The sequence below is a fragment of the Bombus affinis genome, chromosome 5 (genome assembly GCF_024516045.1).
Source record: "Bombus affinis isolate iyBomAffi1 chromosome 5, iyBomAffi1.2, whole genome shotgun sequence".
In the NCBI taxonomy this organism is placed as follows: Eukaryota; Metazoa; Arthropoda; class Insecta; order Hymenoptera; family Apidae; genus Bombus; species Bombus affinis.
The window spans coordinates 16814769-16833778 of record NC_066348.1 but is presented as its reverse complement, the minus strand read 5'-3'; the positions used below and the strand labels follow the sequence as shown (position 1 = coordinate 16833778).

Sequence of the window (19010 nt, the reverse complement as noted above, 5' to 3'; positions counted from 1 at the left end):
ATGTATTAAGTATCGAAAGTATAATAGCTTTCATAATACTTGGTAGGTAACACAACTTTCTACCGAATCTTGTAGATTTTTAATTATATTCTGAAAATTATGAATTTGCATAAATATCCACAGTCTAATCATCGGAATATCTGGAATGTGGCTCTGGTAATTCTTTCGTGCGAAACATGGCTGTGAATTCTTATACACGTAATTTTTACGTTCTAAGTAGTTCGGCAGTTGTACAACGGTTCTCTATCCTCGATATTCGCGTAAATCATGCTTCAATGCTGAATTGGTATTATCGTCAATCGTTCTTTACTGAAAATATCGCTGAATATCACCATCCACTGCTTTTAATCCGAAATTTGAAACTTGATATCGTCTGACGTTACAAACCGTCAGTTAACCCATATCTGAATATGTTCGAAACTGGTACGACCGTACACAATTCTATTGGTTAGAGAACCTAAGTACTTTTGGTGTTTACAAAGTATGGAGTAACATGGCCGCCAGTTCTCGACGCGTATGGAACCAGTTTCAGTATGAAACCGGTTTGGAACTAGTTTCCATTGGTTTTTCGGCCCCCTGCAAGACCGTGCTACGACCGAGATTGGCACTCGTGTCGGACTTCTTTCAGAGATTAGAACGGAGGTTACGTTACGAGAGTGTGCTAATATGGCCGATATTACAGAACAGAAAGGTAAGAAAAGCAATTTTCAAACAAGGTTATATCCTATTATTCATCGTGAATTCTACGCTGCGCCGAATGCCTGGCGCTCGTGTCGTACACGAGCGTGATCATCTCGCTGTTCCTTTCTGAAACTGTTCAAAATTATTTTATGTTGTTAATAAATATATCCATGACTTACTTGCTCTCCTTATTCCGATTGTTGTTGTTCGTTTATTTAAAACACGTTTAATACACTTTGTCATGTAAATATATTCTTAAAAAGGGGAAAACTTCGATGAACAAATGGAAATCAAAGTGGAACCGACGCTGCAAGGGTATGTTGAAGAGGAACACGAAAACGATTTTCCCAGTTCTGACAGTAACAACGTAATTCCTTCTAGTGCTGATGTCGGTGCTTTAAATTTATGGACCAGTAAGGCCACCGCGTGTCTTATTAGCCAGTATAAGAAATATCATTCGAAGGTAGGACAGTCGACTCAGATTCGAAGTTTACGTGAAATGTTCGAGATGATCTCTCTCGAGATGCAAAAACATGGCTTTTACTTTAGTCCGCAAAAATGTGAGAACAAATGGCGTGTTCTCGAACGAAAGTACAAGAATCTTGTGTTTCGAGAACTTTTAAAAAAACCCGGTAGAATGAGACATTACGGACAATGGGAACACAAAAGGGCGTTGGACGAAATTTTTAAAGAAAAGAAGAAACACATGTATTTGGAGGAAAGTGATTTTCCACCGCCATCCGGTTCCGCGAGATATATGTTTATTTTACCAAAATCTATAAACGAAGAACAAAGCAATATTAGCGTCGTCAATCAGCAACAGGAGGACCCTCTTGCGGCGCCGTCCTCGAACTCCTCTACAAACAACAAGAGCGAAGCGATGGATCAGAAGGAAACCCCAACGACGCTTTTCGACAAATTTCTCAACGAGATGGCAAAACATTTCGCGATTGCGGAGAAAAATAGAGAGAGGAGGCATAAAGAAGAAATGGCGATGCGGCAAAGCGAGTTGGAAGTTCAAAAAAGACTATTGAAATTAAAAGAACAGAAAATGGAGTTACAGAAATGTCAAATCATCGCTGCTGCGCAGCATTTACATTTGAACATGTAACGAAAACATTTGAAAACGTTGATCAAAACAAATTCTCTAAAAAGTCAAATTTAAGACCGAGTGATTCTAAATTTAAGTTCAATATAGATTTTTGTTATATCGTTTTTATATAAGATATTTTGTACGAATAGATTTAGCAGAATAATATAAAAACAACTTAATTATTACAATATGTATACATATTTACGTCTACTTTTCAGTGTACGTACACTGTACACTTTCGTGAATGTGTTACGTCGTGATTGCTCGCTAGTTGTGCGAAATAACCTTCAGGTGGTAGCACCTACCATCTTGCCAGTTCTATAGCTGTACATCATTAGGTAATCGATGTACGCGAGTTCTGTTTTTTCGACTGTCGAACCGTACAAATCTGGTTGTTCAGGTGTTGTTAGTGTTTTTCCATTTTAAGTTTTCAAAACGATCGATTAAACGAATGTAAATTGTTAATCAAGGATAATAGATCAAAAGGCCAACACGCTGTCCTGCAAGTTGTAATACGATGAAAAGAGTTTAAAAATTGTTCTGTTTGTAGAAACCCCGTATAAGCGAGTTTATAGAAGAAGTACGTATCTCATACGCTATACATACATATATATACTCGTACATCATGTTACATGGCGCAAAGATATGTTGGAGTTTGGTTTTATTGTTAAAAGTTACAGGGCGGTTGTTCCTGTTCGACGTTAAGGATTACTATCGTTATGTATGCTGCCTCGTGCTCCTAATGACTCAATTTATTAAGCGGCGGTTCAAAAGATTGCCTCCCTAGGCTTCGTCGCATTGATATTGCACCTTCAAAGGATCATGCAACGCGTAGGGCTCGACAGAGATTTATAGCGCTTAAATGCAATTTCATTATTCTATCTTATCGGATTAACACAGATCGAGTCCTGCATTTTCATTTTATTTATGGATGTTTCATGCAGATGTGGATCATAAATTATATCAACTCTCAACGGAAATATAATAATAATACGACAGAGACGAAATTGTTTTGTGACTTTACGCATCGTGAATTATATTTGAAACAAACAAAACGCGTCTACGTCATTCTTGAGAGGACAGAAAAAGATGTATCGTCTACGAAATGTAGAACGGCGCTCATTAAGCTAAAAGCAACAAAGCAACGTGGTAGGGAAAGTTAAGTTTGGATTGAATCAACTCGGTGAATCGTATTCCCCGTAATTAACATTCTCGGTACGAAGTCATTCAATTCGTGATGTGATTAATTGAAATGCCACGAGAAAAATCTCGTAGAAAGTGAAATGGAGACGTTCGATGACTATGGAGCGGGCCAAATTTGCATTGACAGAACAGGTAGAACAGGAGACAGGAAACTTAGTTTGATGAAGCTGGATCATGGTGATGTCGAGCATGTATCGTGATTCTGTAGTGGACTGCCTTGGTGTCACCTTACATTACGCCTTGCATTATCCAGTGCATGACGATTGTACGTTTGGAATTTTGAAAAATTCATTCCTGTTACGCAGCATGGATTAAACGACAAGTCACTTTCCCCTATAGAACAGTCTGCTTACTCGTTCCTAGTTCTCCAGTTTTAATCTAAATTCAATGGTAAATATTAAAAATCTGTATCCAAATATTTGAAACAATTTTATGTTTTAATGTTCCGAACGATACTCGCGTAATCGCAATTTCCTGCGAAAGGCATTAAAATATAGCTTCAAGAAGTTTACGGGAATACCGAGAAACCACAAAGGGCAAACAATTTTACAAACCGTGGTGAATGCTTTTCGGGAAAAAATCGGTGAAACCGGTTACACCCGGCCGTATGAGTATTCGTACGCACTGACGACACGTACATGGTGCATATGATACACACACAGGGGCGTAAGAGTTATACGCGAGCACGTGCAGGTACGTGGCAATAGGTGCACCTTGGGTAGTAGTACACGGAAGGGCGCCGGTTCGCTTGATACGGGAGTGAGTACAGCGGGTAATAGCGCGGAGGCGGCAAGTCGTCCAGTCGAGCCGCGACTACCGACCGGTGAGCACATATTTTTCAATTTGCCCTCGATTTTCACGGACAGAAGAGAGAAAAGGAGGGATTCGAAAATATTGCATCGTGTTCGACATGAATTTTAGTTGGAACGTGCAGGGTTCCGGTGAAAAAGATAACCGCGCGAGGATCGATCTTCGTCTTGGCGAAATTTCGCGTACACACGAGTAAACAGAGGGTGAAGGAGGACACGCGATTCGTTGGTGCCTGTCGACGCACGCGTACACGTTCTATCATACACGATATATCATAGGCAATGTGCATCCTAGCGATTGTGGCATACGTTTCGCGTGACCCGTGAACGTTTTGCCTGTAACGCGCTACGACTCGCACGAGTTCTCGAAATCGGGGCTGATCGTTCCAATTGTTTACCCGTGCATCCATTTGGTCCGACTCTAGGAGATCGTTCGAGCTAGTGGCATCCAAGTATCAACGATACCGGCTTCGTCGATGGTAATCGTCACTGTGACCGCAGTCCTATAAATTTACGTCACGTCTGTGTAGCGCGTCACGATCGTATCCTTGGACGTTGGTGTCCGAGAAAAGAAGGGAACGAATAAGAGTGAATCGATTTTCAACAGTACCGACGAATACCTGTCGAGAATTATCTCGATATTACGCTGGTTCCGTAGGAAAGATATAGCTTAGGAGAAAAGGAGAATCAGAAAAGTCCGAGCGCGTGGTATAGCGGACTTTTCTTCAGTGGCAGATGGCTTGAAATCGTATGCACCGCGTCCTGGTCTCTGCATCGCGTTTTGCAGCACGTTGCGAGCCCTGAAGGCTCTGTCTAAGTAACAGTACTTCCTCGCGCTCGGTGGAGTAAGCCTCTCTCCGAAGAACGGGACCCACACTCCACGAGCCCGCTCTCTACACGCTCCTCGCCTCTCGCCCCCTCCCGTCTCTTCACCGAACATACTCTTTCTGTGTATTTCCCTCTCCTTCTATCGTGCCCGAAGTAGTCTGGCCGGTCGAGCACGGGGAGTCTCGTGAAACCAGTCCTCGTACGGTGGACCTCTCGGTTGGGACCTGGCGAAGAGAGGAGGTTGTTCGCTTGTTCCTCTACACCGGCACCTTTTGCACCTGCCGTGTGATTCCAAGTTTTTTTGCCTTTCCAAATCGATGCCCTCTGTGCTACCTCATCCGAATAGTAACGAGATTTTCCGCGGATGTTCGTTCACGCTTCGCTACAGTGAGACTCCGATCGGCTTCGCGCGAATGCGAAGCGACGCGCAGTGTGTTTATTGCACAAACCAGTCCTGCTAGACGGAAGGACGCATCGGTCATTTGTTAAGTGGCACGCTTTTGTACCGAACGCGGTACGCCAAGATTGCAGGTGTACCATTTGCTGCAACATTTTCGGAGAGCTTAGCTTCCAGTCACTCTGTTGTGAATACGACGTGTGATTTATAGAGGGGAATGGAATAAGAAACGTTTCATTAAAAACGGGAGAAGAATCGAGGATTTATGAAATTAAAGAAAACGTCCGTGTTACGATATTTTGTATTTCTTAGCGTAGACGTGATGCTCGCGTCAAGGTGCGCGACGTTTAATTCGCCCCATGTCAATTTTTGGAGGATTCCGAGAATCGAGAAAATTCTTACGAGCGAGAAGATCAGCGACCAGTAAATATCAAGATCGGTAACACGTGCGAGCAGAGAGACTCGCGTGAAATCACAGTCACCATGTCAATCGCTGTCGAAGCGTATCGGAGGTCGAGGTGTACTTTGGAGAAATGAAATGAACGAAAAAGCTAAATACTCTGTGGAAGTTTAGAAGAATCCGTCGTGGTCACCGAAGCCGTGCGATTATCAGTTTGGCGAAGGAGAGGTTATGTGCCTCTCTCCGGATTCGACCTAACCTCCAAGTGTCTCGGTTACGAGTCCCACTAATCTAATTCGTGCCTCTTACTGCCGCGCACTCGATGGAAGCGCTGACCGTATGCTATATCGTGTAACTTCTTTTTATAGCTATCGATAATCATCGTGCGATCTCGAGGATTTGAGATCGAACGGAAACAGTACGACGCGTCGTCGATCAGCGTAAGATATCGATCATCGCCATTGTTGAATTTTGAGAAATCGTTTGAAGTGTCGAATCTTGTGCTTTTCATTACGTTTGCTAGCCTTCTCGGCCACGGCAACGTTATCGATTTAGTGACCGGTGAAATTCGATCGATATTGCTTCGCGTATAACTCGATTCGTGCGAAGAATAGCACGGTGCTGTGGTTAATCGGACCGAGATCGTAAAGATCGAAAGCAAACACGTTTCGAGTCAGTGTTCTTTTCCTTCTCGCGTGTGCGTGTTTGAGCTTGTGCGTTTCGTTTTTCTTGTTTTATCTCCGATCGCTCTTGCCGTGTGCCTCGACGCCGAAACGAATCGATGGATCGACGCTGAGGGTCGCTCAGAAGAATTCACGAAGAAACAGCCAGAAATGAAGACCACACAACGCGCATTAAGGTAAGATCTGTGCGAAAGTTCCTCGAGAAGGGAATTTACGTATTCCGGTACGCTCTATGCTTTTCTAGAACGGTTGGCAATAACAGTACGCGGATCATCGTCCGCGGTAAAAGCTCGTTCGTTTAACGAGGGCCGTAACGAGTCGCGTTTGTTTGGACCATTGGAAAGTCACGGTGTATTAACGTTGAAACAGACATAAATCGAATTATCCTCGAACCGTTTGTTACGGCTCATTTTCTTCGAAATCTCTGTTAATAATCCTATCCGTTCCTCGCGCGAGCATACGTCGTAGCGTGCAGGAGGTTCAACAGGGCAGGAAAAATCTCACCTTGAAACGCGTCGTCAAATGGGGTTGAATCGTACAACGATGAAAATTCGTCGTTTTAAGTTGTTACTTTGTTCGTCGTCGAATTCAGCGTCTATCGCACTTTACGAATAAAACACCTCATTTCCTAAGAATGTCCGTAGGTGGTAGCGGTTGGCATTGAGATTTGCATCATCCTATAACATCTCGGCATACTTTTTCCTGCTTCTTTGTCGCCGGATCGTAAACAATTTTACAATGGCGCAACGGCAAATTTCTTGGGAGGAGGTTCGACTCGGCCACGACGAGCAATAACGCGCCACATTTCAAGCGAGTTTACATGCAGTGTTTTCGAATTGATAAAAAAAAAAGAGCTGGATTCTGACAAATGATCAATGCGATCATTTCGAAAGAACGTGCCGTTCGTTGGATGCCAGGTCGAGCGCGATGCAGACTCCCTTTAATCACGAGATTAACTCTGCGATCTGTTCGCGAGCCCTGCGTATTGGTCCACTGATAAATTGACGAGTATCTCGGCCACAATCGCGATCCAATTACATCGGTAGCCGTTTATTAGGACGAGCCACCACTACGTGTTTGGCGAACGTCGTAAAACTCTGGCAATTGTTATTGTCGTATTCGTGCCTCGGTTATACGTATTTGTATGTCATTCGCCTTTAAAACGACGTAAAAAAAAGCGCCGTGGAGTGGGTCGAGGAACGTAGTTTCGGTGATCGATTCACACCTTCGATCCGGAAAGTGAAGTTCGTTTATCGGCTTAGAGGGGCAGATAAGATAGAATACGATCGCACGAACGACTATGTAAATGTTACTCGTCGTATTGTACGAAGGCTTTGCATCGAAAATGTCAGGTGCTCACCGACTGACGACTCGGCTCGAGTCGTTGATCGTGGTTGTGTCGTTGTCGCGACTGCCGTCTCTGGAACACCTGCACGGACAAATTGAAATGCTAATTTGGAAGCTGCCACCTTCGGAGGCTGCCGGGGCTTCCCGCTGTTTCGGACCAGCTTGATTTTCGACGTTTGCCCCCTCCATCGAATTTTCCCCATTCTTCTCGCGGTCGTCGCGTATCTGGACGATCACCAACTTCTCGTTAGTCGGCATTTTTATTTTCTCAGTCTGCCGTAGCGCTCGGTGTCACGATCCATCCGTGACTCTGCGGCAACCTTTCTCCGACGAGAAGATCGAATTCCTCGGGCATTCGTCGGCCGAACGTTCGTTTAGGAACAATAACAGTATCATGGCTGGGTCTTCGCATACGAAAGAGGCCGGTTATCGCGACCGATCCGAAAGTGGGGCTCTCCCCGAAAAAGGGAATAGAAAGCGGGAAAAATATCGAATGAGAATACCGACCGGCTTGGTCGTTGGGTCGGTGAACTACAAAAAGATGTTTCGACGTTTCAAACATAAATCTTTCTCGATGGCGCTTTAATTTTTCATTGTTGCGCCAGCAAATTACCTGCTAGAGGTAGCGTTTGCGTGCTTCGAATAAATCAACGAATATTCGGCATCAATTTGTTTCGTTCCGAGTTCATATTCGCGGGCGAGTAAGACGGTAAAAATAACGTGTCCGCCGTTGATGAACGCGGGTGCTCCAGTAATTATGGAATCTGTTGCGACGTCTGGGAATACGGTTTCCTTCTTTTCGTTTCGTGAAAACGAAGCATCGATAGTCGCGTAGCGAGACGACTCGTTCGATTCTCCTCTTATCTTCAGCTTCTCTCTCCTCCTCTTGTTTCTCACCCTTCTCTCTATTCTCTCGTCGAACGAAGCTCTAATTAAAGCATTTCAATTAAGGAGATCAACCGGCCATTGTACCTCTCCAGCGACTCGACTCGACTCGACTCGACTCGATTCGATGAATTTTCCCTCGACATCTCTTCAGGCTTGGGAAAGTCGTCCTTGATGCGATTAATTGCAGAAAGCGGATTTCTCTCTTCGTCCTTTTCTCCCCTTTCCCTCTTTCTCTTTCTCTTCCGGAGCAGCACGCCAGGAGAAACACAGCCCGGAGTTTCTTCTTTCTTCGTTAACTCTTAATTGATCGAATTTTGTTGCAAGATTTTTCCACGTAGAACAGCCGTTCCTGTCTAATTTCGTTGCACGCGTCTCGTGGGCGTTTCGCGTCCTTTCGACAGAAGCTTCCTCTCGCTGATCGAAAGCGACGTTGAGGTCTCGTTGGAACACTGTAATACGATTGTTCCGTTTGAAGAAAGGTTTCCTCTCTTTCGTAATAGGAACGCGGCTCGGAATCCGCTCTGCCGAGAGACTTTTACGCGATGTTGTTAAGGTTTTGTCTCGTAATAAAGAGAGAGAGAGAGAGAGAGAGAGAGAGAGGAAATGTGTGGACGAATATATAATAGAAAAATATATTTAAGCAAGTTTAAGTATAAGTACACTGTGTATACTAGTCCAGATCCGCACGCTGGCAGCATTGCTTTACGAAAGAGTTTCGAAGCCACGGATCTATGGGTATTTATACGATTGCGGAAAAACTGGCTTGTCCGTATCCCGTTGCGTGATTCGTGCAAGGCATGTTCCTAGTAAGCTACGAGGCTGAGAGGCCCTTAAAATTAATTTAGCGTTAAACAATACTCAATGGCTTCGAGGACTAAGAAAACTAAACTTTAAAAAAGACGTGGAGCTTTCCTTGAAGTGGGACCAACTTCGACAGATGTACGAAGCAACGCGACTGATCACGACTTGGTTTTGCTTTTCGAGTTGAAGGGACTCGAATGGTAACGACGATTTTTCCTCGATAGAGGGAAATATCCGTCAACGCGGCAACCCGGAACTATCGTCCCGATGAAGAATAGCCAACACCGTTGTTTAGCCCGTTAATCTCGAGTCATTCTAACGACGTGCAAGCGGTTTCAACGAAATCTCATTAATCTAACTATTTCCACGTGGTACGATGGGATAGAGTTAAGGGCCATAACCGCGTAAGTTATTGCGCGTTACTTTGAACGTTGCGCCGTGCATCATATTTTACTGCTGGCCCGTTACCGGCTCTCCGTCGATATATTTAAAAGAAAATTCGCTAAACAGTTTGCAAGGAAATTACACGCACGCGAGACACGTGGAGTATAGGGGAAGGGTGGAGCGGCGGTGACCAGAGTTTCAGAGAAGCTTGTGCTCCGTTTTTAAGGCGTTACGGAATAGTTTCTGGGAAGCGATTGCGCACCGTGCAAACTCGCCGCCTTTTCAACAACCGGTCGTCGAATGGCGAGAGTTTGTTCTTCTAGCAACGCGTAACGATCACCGTCGTCCATTCCGTTCGGCTTAAACCGCCTTAAATTCGCCGTGACTGCGATACCGTTTCATTCGCGTTACCCTTTCGTTCTGTTCGTAATTACTACGCCATTGTGCGTGTTTAGCGTAAACTACCGGAATGACTGGCGTTGATCTTGATCTATACCAATGATCCACTCCAACATAGAAGACTCGTTCCACCGTTATCCTTATTCTTTGTCAGCTTATGGGACTCGTCGAGCCGAGTTCGTTGATGCCGCCTTTTGGCCACAGACGTAAAATACACGATATCAAGTTGTGTCGTAAGTCTTGTCACTTTTTATCGAAACTTTGATACGAAATAATAGAAAATTTTTTTGACTCGATCTTAGCTTTATTCGCTTACATTCTCCTCTTTCCCACTGCGCCGAGTGGGAGCATCGAGCTGATTCTCGCGTCAGCAGTTTAAGACTCCACCGTCCTTAAACTTGAAACGCGCGAGGTAAGAATGAGAATGGCGTTGGAGATTCGCAAGTTTCCTAACGATTAAAAAAACGATATCGATGTTTGATAACATTGTTCGGCGAGTTGCTGCTCGAGAGCACGATCCTTATTGCAGGGGTTCGGTTTGCGGATGATTTCGTGCGTGAGTCACGAGTGATTCACCTCGCCGGTAGAACCTGTTGTTGGCAGAGAAATCACGTACCGCGAGATTGTTCGTGCAAAGTCGGCTTCGAAACAATCGTATCTTGGATGCATTTGCAATGGCCTCTGGGTGTTGACCGGTCGTCCAAAAGGGTTCCAATTTCTCGTTCGCCGACTACGTGGTAAACTTTGACTCGGCAAATTTACATATTTACGATCACGCGGCAGAAACGAACAACGGGAAGAACGTTTCTTTCGACGATCTCACGATCGATTTATCGCGGCAAGTGTCGAACGCGAGGATAAAGCTAAACGAGCTTGTGGATAACGGGGTTAAACGGCGGGTCAAGAATTGTTTCTCTTTGACGTCGTCGGCATTGATGAACAAGGAACAATACGATGGAGATTGGACGCTTCGTCGAGTGGAAAACCCGAATGGAAAATGCTCGGACGACGAATAAAAGGACGACGACAACCGGGCGTTGATTGGAGGGTTGCTCGCGTCGCTCAGACAACTATAGCCGAGCTGTGAAAATTCCACCAAGGAAAGCCCCTGATTGAGCGTAATTTCCGAACGGAGCCGTAACTGGGCCAGCCGTATCGCTTTGATACACCTTATTCACAATGGCAACTGCCGCGTAACTTTTACGTAACGACTTATCGCCCGGGGCTTCGGTTGCTTCTGTCGTCGGTCGAAGAATCGTTCCATTGTTCGCCCCATCTTTCCAGTAATCCCTGCTTCCACGTCCGCTTCGTACGTACGTGTTCATCCAGCTGCTCCGTAAATCTCGCGATAATTACACCGCGGATAAGCAACTTTCGCGTCTGTTTGTCTCAATTAGAGGGATGCTATCGACATCGACGAAAGAATCTGATCCTCGGATTCGATTACGATCGAGTCGACATTGTATCGCATTGTTCACCGCGATAACAGAGGCTGCATAGTTTCATAATTTGATAGATCGATTCGATACCGTGCTAATGGGATACGTCTGATCAGGGAACGTGACAGAGGAACGGTTCGTCGAAGAATTCGTTATCGGTGTTCGTTGCAGAGGCTGGTCCGTCGAATTACGATCGACGTGGATGTTTTCCTCCTCGTTCAGCACGCGTCAGGTTCGTCCGTGCATTCTTTCGAAACGTCAACGTTTCTCTCGTATTACCAAATGGAAAGAAAAGAAGCGGAGAGTGCGAACGATGTTGCCGAGACACGTCGTTCTGCGTATAAAAGTCGAATACCACGCGACGAACGTTGATTTTCAGAAAGTCGGCTAATAAGATTACATGGTTACCGGTTTAGGAAGGCATCCGCCGGTCAGAAAAAGCCACGCCGTGAAATTGCGTCGTCGTGAAATAACCGTTTCGACGCGAAAGCGCCTCCACGACTTCCTGTTTTTCCTTTTTCGTCTCTCGTGTGGCTCCGGTGATCCGTGACGCGACGCGATTTCAGTCGGGATCCGCCGATATCCTCGCTGAAATTCTCCAACGCTACGTTCCTGCCTGTTATTTCACCGCGAATTGACCGATGATCGAACGTTTCAACGGATTCGAGAAACGTCGCATACGAACAAGTACGCGCGTCCGTGCGGTCACGTTTCGACGGAGAGTCCAGCCTTGACACACTCGCACGTTGACGTAACAAAAGTTGCGCTCCTACGAATTATTCCCATTTTCCACGAGCAATATGCCCATTTCGCTTCCTACCGATTTTCCAGAGCTATTCTCCGCGAGAGGTAACTTCCGAATGACGTATTTTCAATTGCGGACCGTTAGTTGGCTAGTAAAATGTACGGCAACTATTTGCTGCACCAACTCGGCGTCTACGTTAGACAGAACGTTATATATCGTTTTCGTTTTATACGTGCCCCAGAGCGTAGCAACGTTTCATCTTTGGTATCCGTTATCGGGCCTATTTTTCTCCGCGGTCGAAACGCTCGAGAACGTTGAAATATTCGACCAAGAGCGAACGTTTCAAAGACGCAGCAGCTTCTTTCTGCGCAATTTCCACGATATTCGACCGAGCGAATAACTGTGTGGGTAGGATCGCGGCTCGACGCACGTGGAAACCGTGAAATTTCGCGATGACGTCAATCAGTGTCAATTGATTTTCAGCCGGTCCGAAGATACCGGCTGGTATCGTCCAGCGACTATCCTCGTTTCGTCTCGCTAGTAATTAACGCGAATCAACGTCGAGCTACGAGCGTCGAGATAAAAAGGGAGCCACAGAAACAGCGTTAAAATGACGACTTTTATAACGCTGTTGGAAATCACACTTTGCCAACCAGAAACGCAGTTCGCCGAGAACGACGTACGCTTGCGAAAAATTCGCGTAACCACGTGACCGGCATATTTACGACTTCGCCGGACACTGTAGGGCAGACGGTCCTGCTGCGTACCGGAAATTAGGTATATCCGTGTCGCGCGATACTTTGGTAAGCTGCGTTCATCGCGCGACCTCGATATCCGTCCAGCTTTAGCTCGTTAACCGAAACGAACGAGGCGTATAACCGTTTGCGTGTTCCGTAGGTTTCGATGTGACTGGAATCGTTCGTGACAGAAAATTCTTATATCCGTTAAGCGTTACATTCCCGTTTTTCTGCTATCGTGTTCTAGTTAGTTGCATTTAGCGGTATATTCCATACGAAGCTTCGCGAAAGAGCGTTAGAAAGAAGATAGCTTCGACGAGATGTTAACGCGTTCGAATTCATCGGAAATAGCTTCGAGTTACACGTTTCGCAAGTGTATTAGCAGGCCAGGTCGTATCGTACGGAGACAAAGCTCGCTTCGATCGAGATGGTCGATGCTTTTCATAAATTTACATAACGTGTAGTCTCTTGCTTTGGCCCGTGAACCGTGCGCCTCTTAGAGGCGCAAACGACGATTCGAATTTTAAATTCTCAAAGGTCGGGGGGATCGTAAAAATTCAAGCAGGTAGAAGAGAATCGAACTAAGAGAGCTCGTGAGTGGGCCGTTGGATGTTTTCAGCTTGCCAGTAATTACCGATCGATCGCGGAACAGGCAACGGTTCTGCTTAGTTGGATCACCGGAGGCTTTGTCTCAGGCGAGTTCCGATGCCGGACCAGGAGGCGATTAGGAGGCAGGTTCGAGTTTCGAGCAGTCGCGTTTCGGCGAGATCAATCGTGCGAGACTCGTCCTTCGGGACTTTCTTGTTGCTTTTCGTTCGTCCAGTCCCCCTCGCTCTTCCTTCGACCTGCAGGCTCGCGTTCTATCGCACGTTTCAACATCCGCGTCAACATCCTCGTTGATCCTTTCTCTCTCTCTCTCTCTCTTTCTCGAACGTCGGTGAATCCCTTTTACAACGCAGGCTTACGCTACGTGTAAAAGCGATAGTTTGCCATTTGAAAACATATCTCCTCGGATACACTTTATGTTTGATCTCCGAGTTCGACGAACCGTATGTCCGATCGTCAATTTGTGTAATTTGCGTCTGTTACCCACCTTTATACGCATTATATATAGACTAGCATCGTTACGCCGAAGCAAATGCGATGCCTTTAGGCGTCTAGATACTCTGATTAATCGAACGTTTAGTCCGATAAACGATTCGTCGATCTAACAGCGATATTCGTTAAGCGTAATAAGTCTGAAGTATTAATCACGGCCGATGCGGCGCCGCTCGTTTAACGTCGAAAGCGTAGTAATAGGTTTTCCATTGGACCAAGCGAACCGTGAAAACCGCCAGTCGTGATAATCATTTTTACTCGACGTATAATACGCGATGCTTCTTTTTAAGAAAACTGTAGCCTCTTGGGAGAGCGGACGTTGGTGGCCGATTATACGAACGTCGACCAACGAACGGTTTTGTTCTTCCTCGTTTCTATTAGTCGTTTTCACGGCGTTAGGACTCCGTTTAGGGAGCATGAACCACCGTGTCCGGGTATATTTAACGATCGGTTCCGAAACCGTTCTCGCGCATATCCGTTTAACGATCCACAAAATTGCGGAACGTCGCTCGTTAAAACCTGAAAACCAAGGCTCGATACAGTTCGGTTTTATTTGCCTTCGAATTTGACATTTACGTGCCTGCGCGACCCGTAAAAATGCACCGGTTCCGCCTTCGTGACCGGTTATACTTTCACGCGTGGAAACTCGCCGGGAAATACCATCTCGTTCGATCTCGAAAAATTGTCAAATCGGATGACTAATATTTTCGCTCGAACGGTAGTTGGCGTTGGATTTTAACCGCTATTTTAACCGGAGTTGTAGCTAACTATCGTAGATGCAACCATAGCAGAGAGAGTTATCCGGTGGATGAGGTACTACGGTCGTCATCGAATACGCAACGTCCAAATTAACGCGATTGTAAATAAGAGAGCGTAGCGCTGGTGCGAAGCGGTTCTCGCGTTTCAATTTCGTTCTAACGTTTCTCGGCCAACGTGGCGACCGTAGACGGAAAGAAGGAAAAACGGAGGAGAATAAATCGGTGTACTGCAAATACTCGAGTATCTTATACCGTAGATGCATTAGGCCGTAGCATAAGTACGGCATAAACGCACGTGCGATGCACTCGTGGCTGATTGGTTTACCACCTGCGGCTACTTGACTCTTTACGCCTCGAACGGCCTTTAAAGTTTCCCTCTGGCCACCCTTGGTTGCCCTCGTCCTCCGGCTCCCTTTGTCTCTCTCCACGGTTGATCAGCTCGGTTTATTTCTTTCGTTTCGACGCTCTCTCGGAAGTGGATCGACCGTCGGTGATATCTCGATATCGAATCGATTCATTTCAGGGTCGAGTGCTCTTCGTACATTGATTTTGCCGAGTTCGGTGGCGCCTGTGCTCGCTCCTTTCCACGGATTCATCGCGAGAGCAAACGCGAAACGCTCGTCTCGTTCGTGGGAACTTGGTCGATCCTGGCTCGTAAGTAACGCCTATTTTTTCCTTCCTTGGCAAAACAAGCCAATTATCAGCGGTTTCTCGATCGCGCTGTTCGATTCGAGAAAGCGTAACCGTCGTCGAATTTACGACGTATCCGGTTCGTTCCGAAAGCTCTCTCGCGCACCGTGAAAATTTTACGACGGGTCATGGGAAAACGCGGCAGGATTCGATTACCGCGGATGGAAGCCGTATCAACGCGGAAAACGATACAACGGCATTTCCTGCGCGCATCGATGCGTGTGAAAAACATGCTCCTGTATGACGTTGCGTGGCCAGCCATCGTAGAACGCAGCACGTCGCGTTTCAGCCACTTTATCGATCTAGCTATTACCTACTCCTGTCAATTTTCGCGAACGTCCGCGGGCGGACAGCCTTCCGAGCCTGTCTTCGCGAGCTTTTCCTCTTTTTACCGACGCATCCAGGCCAATCGATTTCCTCGCTTTGTTTAATTCCGCTCCGACCACGATTCGCTGCCCGTCTTTCAATCCCAAGTATATTATGCTTTTCGGAGATTGTGTTTTCTCAATTGCAGCGTATACGAGTTTCTCGATGGAAAATTCGTCCTCGCGAAAATGCTCTTCGAACCTCGGTAACCGGATTTATTTAAAGTTATTCGCGACACGTTCGTGCTTATTTCCTTGGAATCGTAGCGAAGACTACAAAGGCGCGGAAGGCAGAGAAAGGGGACTTGGTATCGATCGATCCCACTCGAAAGCGAAGCTGGTTGGCGCAGTTTTCAGGTTTCACTTGGCTAACAGGCGTCCTACGGGCTATTCCGTGGACGACGCATCGCAAATACGGCAACGGTCACCGAAAGGGGAATAAAACTCGCAGAGAGCGGTTCAGATCGCTTTACAATAAACGCGGAAAAAGTATTCGACTGAAAACGATGGCGAGCGAAAGAGGGCAGGACGAGGAAGGCTCTTTTATTCCATCGGCGTTTCAACGGCGACGTCTCCAATCTCTTTCTCGCATTCAACTTTAACGTTCTTATCGGGAAAATTTGTTTTCCAATATCGACTTACATTCTTCCCGTTCGCTGTCCGTCCGACAGGTAACGATAGCTTGGACGTCAAAGGACAACGTAGCTTCCGTCGAAGCGAACGCGACAGTCGGAATGAAAATTCGCTTATGCTCGATGAAAGAGATACAACGAGTTTGCAAAATAAAGCGGACGTGTTTTACATGCAGGCAGCCGCAATAGCCGCGTTTATTTTTTAATTCAATTTCTATCGTTGTCAGCGCTGGCAAACACGCTTCGTATCGCGGGTCCAATCAAGAAAGATAAGGATCGAGAATCGTGTGTTTCAAAGCGAGAGTAACAGACCGTCATCGTGCCTACCTCGAATTGCTTCGTGTCACGAAATCGGAGTTTCAAGAAGACACGTTTGTTTTTTTAATATATCGTAGAAAGAGAGTAATTTCCAAGCCGGTTCCGTACGAACGAAGCTTCCAATTCCTAAACCCTGTACGTTCCTCGAAACTCGAAGTCTCGAATTGCTCGTTTGCATTCTCGAAACGCGTACGCTTTGACACGTGATCGATTTAACGAGTCCACGGAGAATCACGGACATCTCGTTGTATTCCGTCGCGTGCGACGAAATCGCGCGACTTAGCTTCGGGAAACGGTGTCCGCGATCGAGTCGCTGCACCGTATGAGCCTCGTGTATGCCGCGTTGACGCGAATTCGTACGTAAGGGAAAACTAGCGGCAGAAGCTGATATATTTTTTTCTCCGTCTGAGCAAATAGTTGCGAGAAGGCACTATAGGAAGGGGAACGAACCGATCCACCTTTGATTTCAAATTCCACGTACGAGTATTTATCTTTCGAGAGGAATGCGGTGGCAGAACGCACAGCGAGATGTTATCGAGGCAACGCTGCACGGTCTTCTCCCCCCGCGTTTTCATGCTTCGCGCGATAAGAACTTCTTTCGGATGACTCGGCGAAGATGCGAGAGAGCTTCTTCTCGTGGTTGCTGGTTTTCGCGTTTCCCTGGCGTGACCGCATGATCGACGTCCCTCTCGGGTCGACCGGCTCGCAGATGTCGGATGGGAAAAGAAGCCGAGACCCCCCGAAGACAAGAAGATACCCTGTTGAACGTTGCTGTGTGCGGCAATCTTCGAAGGACGCGGAGTTTCGCAAACCGAGGTATCATTTACAATTTAAATACGTTGATTCTCCCACGTGTGCGTCTCAGCGAACGTCTTCGTGCTTCTTCTTCCTTCTCATTTGCTCGGCTCCTCTCGCAGCGCAACTCGCGGATTCGTGGCCGATTTATGTTTATTCGTCACACGGCTACAACGCCGCGAAATCACGATCTAATCCTCCGATTTATGGCCGTATTCAAACGAGGGTGAGTTTTATAACGCACACGTGCGACGCGCTCGAGTTACTTGGACTCTCGCGCGATCGCTACAGTTCGCGGTCTCGCGTTGCTTTTTACATCCGTCTGGTTTTCACGCGCGATGATTAAACTCGAATTCGAGGTATGTTCGCGACGCGCGTTCTATAGAAATACGCGCGTAGATCTTCGCCTCGGTTTTCATCCACCGCGTCGTGATTCTCGTTCGGCAACGAAATAACGGCGCATGGTTATACGCGATAGTAGTTAGGAAGCGAAGAGAAGCGCTCTCTCGGGATGTATTTTCCTCTCGATACGGCTCGCTGTAGGACGTTGGCTGATCGTGCGGCGTACATGATCCTCTTGAAAACAACAGGAACAACAGGAGATCCCGTTGTTGCTGGCGGGTGGAGTCGAAGGTCGATTTTAATGGGCAGCCGCGGCGGTAGTGCACGTAAGAGTGATATACTGCCAAGAGGAATTGCTTTTAATTGCTGTTGGGTGTCCGTGACCGTAGAGAGGCCACTTCTTCGCCTTTTCTTCTTTTTATTCTACGAGTTCTCACTGTCTTTCGTTCGTGTTCTTTTCTTCCTCTCGAGAGTCTGCTCGTCGAATGTTGCCAGCCAAGAGAATATTATTTCGCGTACGGTCGCAGTTTCCGACAAACTCGGCGCGAGTCAGGAAAGCGAACAAATTTTCATGGAATAATTTTCACGTCGATCGATATCGAAGCTTTTGATCGTCGAACGGAAGAAAGCCTGGCAATATCTCTCTGTGCGACACTTATTGCCACGTAGTCTCTCTCTCTCTCTCTCTCTTTCTCTTTTACAATGTCCATTGTGGCTACCCGTACCTCCTTTTATGAAATCCATTTGCAGCGGACTCGCATTTATATGGAAATCGAATGCACATATCGTTCGAGCGGCCACTTACGTTCGAACGCTATCCCCCCGGATACAGTTTGACCAGTCATCAAAGTCAAAGGGGGAATAATCTGATTCACGCGGAGCTACCGGCATCGGTTCCGCCCGTTGTTTAATAGCGGCGAGCGGGCACGATCGCATCGCTCCATTATAAATTCCTCGTCGCATAAACTGCATATTATCGGAGATTAACCGTCGAGATTAGAGCTTCGCCTCTCTAATCTATTCGGAGCGCTCGTTACCGCGTGAGAACACGTACTAGTTTCGCGGAATTAGAATTCTAATCTGGCGGAATGCAACGCTCGACAAAATGTCCATCTTCCGAAATTCTACATCGACATCGAGCCTTTACCTCGTCCGGGTGCTTCGACACGTTCACCGAG

General features: G+C 46.5%; 2 protein-coding genes across 5 annotated transcripts in view; both read left to right on the top strand.

Annotated features, from left to right (window-relative positions):
* Positions 1–358: 358 nt before the first annotated feature.
* On the top strand, positions 359–2862 carry LOC126916788 (uncharacterized). 2 transcript variants are annotated; one of them, XM_050722953.1, is made up of 3 exons: positions 359–691; positions 945–996; positions 1063–2862. In XM_050722953.1, the coding sequence occupies exons 1-3, from the start codon at positions 667–669 to the stop codon at positions 1790–1792; spliced, it is 807 nt and encodes a 268-aa protein (XP_050578910.1). In that variant the 5' UTR covers positions 359–666; the 3' UTR covers positions 1793–2862. The 2 variants fall into 2 exon arrangements, with proteins under 2 accessions (XP_050578910.1, XP_050578909.1); XM_050722952.1 differs by having other exon boundaries at positions 360–691; positions 945–2862.
* A 902-nt stretch (positions 2863–3764) lies between these two features.
* Positions 3765–19010, top strand: part of LOC126916782 (uncharacterized) — an 80196-nt gene continuing 64950 nt past the window's right edge. For 2 of the 3 annotated variants that reach the window (XM_050722937.1, XM_050722939.1), the window contains exon 1: positions 3765–6270. In XM_050722937.1, coding sequence (XP_050578894.1) covers positions 6245–6270 — 26 coding nt within the window. In that variant the 5' untranslated portion in view covers positions 3765–6244. Of the gene's footprint in view, positions 6271–15235; positions 17512–19010 lie in introns of those variants that run through there. The other variant, XM_050722936.1, reaches the window with a different exon arrangement.